Below are 6,729 nucleotides of genomic sequence, written 5' to 3'. Positions count from 1 at the left end.
GTACTGTGGGCTCGTGGGTGTTACAATCTGAAGGGCTGTAAACCCGTTATGTGTTGTTCTGTTCAGTTTGTTATGATATGATTATGTGGACTGTATGTATATCGGTATTTTGGGGGTAACTCACTAAGCTTTCAGGCTTACAATTTCAGTTTATGGTTTCAGGTGCATCAGGGGATCGTAGCAAGGCAAAGGCGTGATCGTACAGCTCCTCACTTTTTATGACTTTGTTTCTGGGATACTCTGATATTAAACTATTTTGAAAACATTTTTGTAATGACTAATGGGTTTTGAATTGTTTTAAAAGTTTTAAATTGGCTTAAAATTTTTGGGTCTTATACGTTAAGTTTGTCCGTTAACCGCAGGGTATTTTCGTCATTTCACCACCACAGGGACCATTTATGATGTTTTCTCGTATTTTTTTAAAAAAAGAAAAAATTAAACATAATTAAATATATAAAACGTCTCTCTCTCTCTCTATACCTGCAAATCAAAATCTCACAAAAGATAAAAACACATATACAGGCACAAATGAAAAAAACCCATTTGAAACTCTCGTTGAAGGCGACATAGAGCTGAGATCTGAAGAGATCTTTTGTTCAGTTTCAATCAAAGACAAACACACGCCTCTGGTGCTGGTTTGATTCGGGGAAGGAGAAATCGGAAGCAGAAATCGATGGAGGGTGGTGGCAATCGATAGTAAAGGAAGGAGCACCTCCGTTTCTTTTCTAATTCGAAGAAAGGAGAAGGAGAACGAAATCAGAAAAAAAAACACGTAGGCATCAAAGATTTTTGGTCATGTGTTTGATTTTTTTAGTAAGGAACGAGCACCTCCGGTGCCCTCACTAGTTCATAGAGGGAGGAAGAAACGAAAGCATCAATGGCTACTGAAGCAGTTCCTGCACTTTTTGTCTCGGAAAGAAATATAAAGAGGAAGGGAGAGAGGGTACGATGGAAGCAGGGCAACAACAACAGTACAGGTGGGTGTTTGGCTGCTATGGAGTCAGCGAAAGAAGAAGAGAAGGTGCGAGGGGGATGTTGCCCTCTTGTCTGCCGGAAAAACTCCACCTCTGGAGGGGGTTTCTTTGATTGAAATTGAATAGAAAAAATGAAAGAACAAGGGCTGAACTGGACAGTGAATTTTGGGGGTGTTTTGTTGCTTTGCTCGACAGAAGAAGGAAGAAGGAGGGACGAGGGGTTGCTGCTCCTCTGTTACCGGAAAACCACAAGAACACCACCTCTAATGAAGGTGTTTTTGGTTGCCTATCGAAGAGAGAGAGAGAGAGAGAGAGAGAGAGAGAGAGAGAGATTTTATATATATTAAATAATAATATTTAATTTAAAGAAAAAGAGAGAAAACATCATAAATGGTCCCTGTGGTAGTGAAATGACAAAATGTCCTTTAATTAACGGACAAAACATAACGGAGTTAGCAATAAGGACCAATCGTCAAAAGTTTTGAAACCACAGGGACCATCTATGAGGTTTTTAAACCACGGGGACTAAACTTCAGATTTTGGGTAACCACAGGGACCATTTATGATGTTTTTTCTAAAAAAAAATGAAGTGTTTAAAGAACAATATTTCAAGTTTATGTGCATAAATGAATAATGATTCAAACCTATTCTTCTTCTAACCAGTTATTTTCAAGCATACTGGATAGTTTATCCTATTTTCCCGCTTTCAATTTAGCACGACATAGTGCTTCTTCTTTGCTTGAACATCCATTACTCTCCAACAAAGACTCTAAGATCAAGCAAATATATAATTTCACAATAGTACTATTTCACAATAATACTGGTTTTGATCAAATGATAAAGATGGCACTTATGTTTTTATAATAAATACAATGAATTAAATCTAAATTCTCTGCATTTAGCCAAAAATATATGAAATTTAATAAAAATAAATAAAATATTATCTAATGTTAAATAAAGAAAATTAATAAAAGATAATAATGATTTGGAAACTAAAATAATCTATTTAATAAAAAAAAAGTTTAAAAGTTTATAGATTGTGTTTTTCTTTACTGATGTGTTCTACTTAAGATTGGCTTCTGTCATAAATCCTAACACGTATGCAATTTTGATCTTTTACGGGCAGGGAAGTACCAATGTGGGAGCCCGAGATAACACGTGCTATCCCTCAAATTGGTCAAGTAGCACTAATTCTTTCATAATTTTTTTTATATATTAAATTGTTATCAAAAAGAATTAAGCTATCCTTAATTTAAAAATCCAAACACAGAAACACAGGTAGTCTAAAATCTTTATATATATCAAAAGTATAAAGCCCAATTAGTTTTAATGAAATAAAAAAACAGGCCCACAAAACTAATGTTTTGGTGGTGAATAAGTGGGTTTGATAAGCCCATTTCATGCCTCTTAATCTTATGCGGTCAGTGGGTCATACACATAAATAACGCTGACTGAGACTGAGAAATAAGACGCTCCCCATTCCTTCTTTGCCTCTTTGCCAAAAAAAAAATCCCGCCTTCTGGTGGTGAATAAGCGACCACTGACAATCACGCCTCAAAGGCAAGCTTCTGAAATTAAATTTGATCACTCCATTATCATCTGGAAAGCAAGACGACATTATCCATCTCCATCTACCTTCACGAATCCTCTCGTTGATTCCAACCGCGCCTCCTCCAGTCGAAGCTCTAAGGGGTTGACAGAAAACAAGTGGAACGAACTCCTAATATCGACAGGTTCGTATTAAGCTTTCATCTGATTCTGTTGAAATCCTACCTTTGATGAAGCTGATTCGTGAAATCGTGGTTTTTGAAATCGGCTTGACGTAAAATCGTGGTTTATTATTCTTTTATATTGAATTCGATTTCCTCATTCATCGGTTTAATCGACCCATCCATGGAACAGAGGAAGCTTGTAATATCTTTGTTAGATACCTAATTGCTTATTTTATATAGTGTTGTGAAGAATGAATTAGTTGAGTAATTAACAGAAAGATTTTTTCCATGTTAATTTTCGTAGATTACTTGTGCCTCACGGAGAAAAATCTTAGAAATCTTGGATCTTAGCTTTCCAAGAAAAATCTAGGCAGAATTACATACATGGATTTTGGAGCCAAAAAGAAAAGAATGCATAACAGACGCGATGATAGACTAAGCAGCTTGCCGGATGAACTTATCCATAAAATCTTTTCTTTTATAAGCATCAAAGACGCTGTCAGAACGTGTGTTTTGTCATCTAGTTGGAGGTCAATCTGGACTTCAATGCCCTATTTGAATTTCGAAAATCTCAAACATGGGCCAAGCATCTTCAAATTTATTTCTAATGTCCTGTCTCACCTCGATAACAAAACACACGTTTTTTCGGTCAATCTCGTTCTTGGGAAAAGTGTCAGGGACGATGAATCTGTGAGAAAAGTTCTCAACTACGCATTCTCTCACAATGTCCAACAACTCAGTGTTGGACATTGTGTTACCCGCTTGCGCGGTGGGAAAATGGTTAAACTCCCATTTTCATTTTCCTGTATTCCAACACCAACGTGGGACCCGGACCTCCCACTCCCAGCTTTAACAACATTGCATTTTCACAATGTCAAACTGTCTCGTTACATTGACATTGGTCTTTTCTCCAAGTGCACCAACTTGAAGAACCTTTTCTTAACAGGATGCATAATGGAGATAACCAAAGTGTTAAATATTTGTCATCCTCGACTTTCTAATCTTACACTCGAAAATACACCCCTGGATATGAGTTTTGATGAGGTTGTAAATGTGGTTGCACCTCAACTCAAGAATCTCACCATTAGATGGTGTGAAGGGAAGCATCTGATTTCTGCACCTGAGCTTACCTCCTTGGTCATAGAAGGTTCCCAGCCTTGGCAGGTTTCTACACCATCAGGCTTCCATTCTTTGGAGAAGGCTGAACTCTTTATGTACGATCCATTCAAAGCAGATATTCATAGAATAGTTTCTCTGCTTCAACAGCTCCGTAGTGTCAAGCTTCTTAAACTTAACTTGGGGATTCTCCAGGTATATTATATTCCTCCTTCAATGCTTACAAATAAAAATGGCATTAATCTATATCTAATTTCCTTTTGTATTATTTTCTGCAGCGTCTTTTTTCAGAAACTTGCGTGTTGTCCAATGCAAAGATATTAAAGTTTATGCCAAATATTTTGTTAGATGTATGGTTGGAGATTCAGTCTCAAGAAAAAGTATCTACAAACCATGATACTTGTCTATCAATGGTCACACGTGAGGTGAGGTATTTATTAATCCTTTTTCTAGTTTATGTAGTAACGTGGTTACATTACAAAAACCTGGAATTTTTGTGCAGGATATTACAGCTATGGGGGATATTAGATCAGCACAAGTATTTGTGGTAGACTTTACGCGGTTGCTAAGGCAGTGTAAAGTAAATACAAAAAGGGACAAAGACACTCGTATAGATGAACCACAAGTTGAAATGTTTTGGGCAGGGGAATTGCAATGGAACTTTTGGAGATTGATGGAACTGCTTCAGGATGGGAAAATTGTTAAACTAGAGACTTGTCACATGATGTCACGGATTAGGGTGAGATATAGTAATGGGGGGGAGATTAGATATCACATGTCCCATGACTGCATGGATGAAGGAAATGAGGGAATTGTTTGAGCGCGTAGAACGATTGATAACTAAGATGTCTGCATCAAAGAGGGCTGTGTTGCAACCAATTTTTCTTAGTGTTTGTCAAGATGCTGCCATTCTTACGGATAATATGTGTGAATGGATATTGAAGACCGCGAACTCGACTTGACAGACGATGAGATTATAAGTTTCGGTTAAATCAAAAGGGTCATTGAGTTAGTATATCGTTATTAAACGTTACAAATTACATTAGAAATTAGCGCAGATTGCAATCTTTTAAGCTTAAAGAAATTACTTTTTATAAACTTCAATTTCTTTAGCTGCTTGCACTCTTTAAAAAAAATCTTTTTCTTGCAGATTGTAGAGGTTTGGTCCGCCTCTTCTAAAAAACAAACAATATCTTAATATCTATTTTTCTTCTACTCTTCTGCCAAGTCAACACTTCTGGATGATTGTTTTCATGGATTAACGTTATGCCCTCACCTGCCCCTTTTGAATTATGAGATCTTATTGATGATTCCGAGAGACCTGATCAAGATTTTATTAGTCGAGGCGGGATGATTATAATGTCGTTGTCGATTTGTCTGGCTCCCAGGGCCGGTCCAAGCCCATTTGAGGCCCGGGGCGAAAAAAAAGAGGCCCTCATAATGATTTTTTTGTTAATGAAATACGGCACCTCGGAAAATTTTATTAAGTTAAAAAATTAATACATTAACACTCTTTATGCAATAATACTTACTTTTGTGACGTGTACTTCATTTCAAGGTCTACAATTAGTACAATTAATAAATAAAGTTTGCAATTGCAAAGCCTCTAAAAAAAATACATAGAGCATTTACATTTCTCATAAATTTCAGTTAAAAAAACAAATTTTAAATCATATTTGATTGAACTCTAGACTTCAAATTAACAAAAGTACTTAGTTGTACAAAGCTTAGATATAAAGCACTACTAATAACAAAAAACTAATATTAAGTTCTTTTAATTAATAGCAATAATACTAATACTAAAGGAAGGAAAAAAGCTATAGTAATTGCTGGCCTCTTAGCCAAACTATAGTCTATAAGTACAAAACAAATAGAATACATGGAGATTGTTGGGCCCAAAGCCTTAAAAGTAAAAAAATAAATAAATAAAATAAAGTGAGTTTCTGCTAAAACCATGGTTTGATGAACACCACATATAAATAACTGACGCGCTTCTTCCAAATCGACTACAAGAAGTTTTGTTTTATTTTTTCGGCATTACAGTTCTTATATCAGCTAAAAACTATAAATACATATATATTAATCATTATTTGAAGGGGCCCGAGATTTGACGAGGCCCGGGGCGGTCGCCTAGCTTGCCCACCCCCTAGGCCCGACCCTGCTGGCTCCGCTATTGGTATTGGTTATGATGCAAGTTCTCCGGATCTTGATGATACAACTCATTAGGATTTGTTTCATGATCCATTTCAACGTACGAGATCTAAAAAGAAGGATAACACCGTTTATTATAATTTTTTTTAAATACTACATAAAACTTTCAATTCTATAAAAGCCTTGAAAATTGAAAATTGTTTGGTTTAACCACTTAAAAGAATTTTTTTTTGTCCATTTAACCATCAAAAAGTTTGAATTTTTTTTCAAAAAAAAAAGCATAGTTCATTGAAAAACTAATCTTTTGTTTTGTTATTTGCAACTCACAAATGGAAACAACCGTAGATGTATTTTTTTGAAGAAAAAAAAAACGTTCAATAGGAAATCAGATTAAATCGAAAATTATAGTGATTTTTATAGAATTTTGGCTTAATTGAAATACTAAATGAGAGGCTTGACAGTTTCAAAGTGGACTTTATTGTTAGTATTTCAAAGTGGATAAATACTAAATGAGATCCTTGAGGTATTGCTCCTTGATGTTGCTTATCATGTGCATTGGCAAATAGTAATACTCTTCTACAATAAAAATATTAAAACAGTACAGATTATTTTTTCTTTTCTTTCACAAAAGAAGGTATGTGATAGAACTAATCTCGCATTAGACCAACATCACACCATAAGCCCAAGTGTAAAAATCAGTCCAAAAAAAAAAAAAAAAACAAACAGGAATCAGTCCAACCAGGCTTAAAAAAAACAAGAGAATCAGTCCAACCAGG

General features: G+C 35.4%; 1 protein-coding gene across 2 annotated transcripts; it reads left to right on the top strand.

Annotated features, from left to right (window-relative positions):
• Window positions 1–2,458: 2,458 nt before the first annotated feature.
• On the top strand, window positions 2,459–4,900 carry LOC145162640 (F-box/LRR-repeat protein At3g26922-like). 2 transcript variants are annotated; one of them, XM_079081719.1, is made up of 4 exons: window positions 2,459–2,707; window positions 2,991–3,997; window positions 4,081–4,227; window positions 4,305–4,900. In XM_079081719.1, the coding sequence occupies exons 2-4, from the start codon at window positions 3,071–3,073 to the stop codon at window positions 4,620–4,622; spliced, it is 1,392 nt and encodes a 463-aa protein (XP_078937845.1). In that variant the 5' UTR covers window positions 2,459–2,707; window positions 2,991–3,070; the 3' UTR covers window positions 4,623–4,900. The 2 variants fall into 2 exon arrangements, with proteins under 2 accessions (XP_078937845.1, XP_078937847.1); XM_079081721.1 differs by having other exon boundaries at window positions 4,081–4,232; window positions 4,305–4,455.
• Window positions 4,901–6,729: the final 1,829 nt, after the last annotated feature.

The sequence above is a fragment of the Lactuca virosa genome, chromosome 3, assembly GCF_052849685.1.
Source record: "Lactuca virosa cultivar CGN04683 chromosome 3, Lactuca_virosa_CGN04683_v6, whole genome shotgun sequence".
In the NCBI taxonomy this organism is placed as follows: Eukaryota; Viridiplantae; Streptophyta; class Magnoliopsida; order Asterales; family Asteraceae; genus Lactuca; species Lactuca virosa.
Note: the sequence above shows the minus strand (reverse complement) of the source record. Positions and strands in the feature narration are given on the sequence as shown.

What these genes read in the sequence shown, in the direction of transcription:
- LOC145162640 (XM_079081719.1), top strand. Translation starts at nt 3,071, where the DNA reads ATGGATTTTGGAGCCAAAAAGAAAAGAATGCATAACAGACGCGATGAT. An exon ending in TTAACTTGGGGATTCTCCAG is followed by an intron (nt 3,998 to 4,080) that starts GTATATTATATT and finishes TATTTTCTGCAG; the next exon opens with CGTCTTTTTTCAGAAACTTG. An exon ending in TATCAATGGTCACACGTGAG is followed by an intron (nt 4,228 to 4,304) that starts GTGAGGTATTTA and finishes ATTTTTGTGCAG; the next exon opens with GATATTACAGCTATGGGGGA.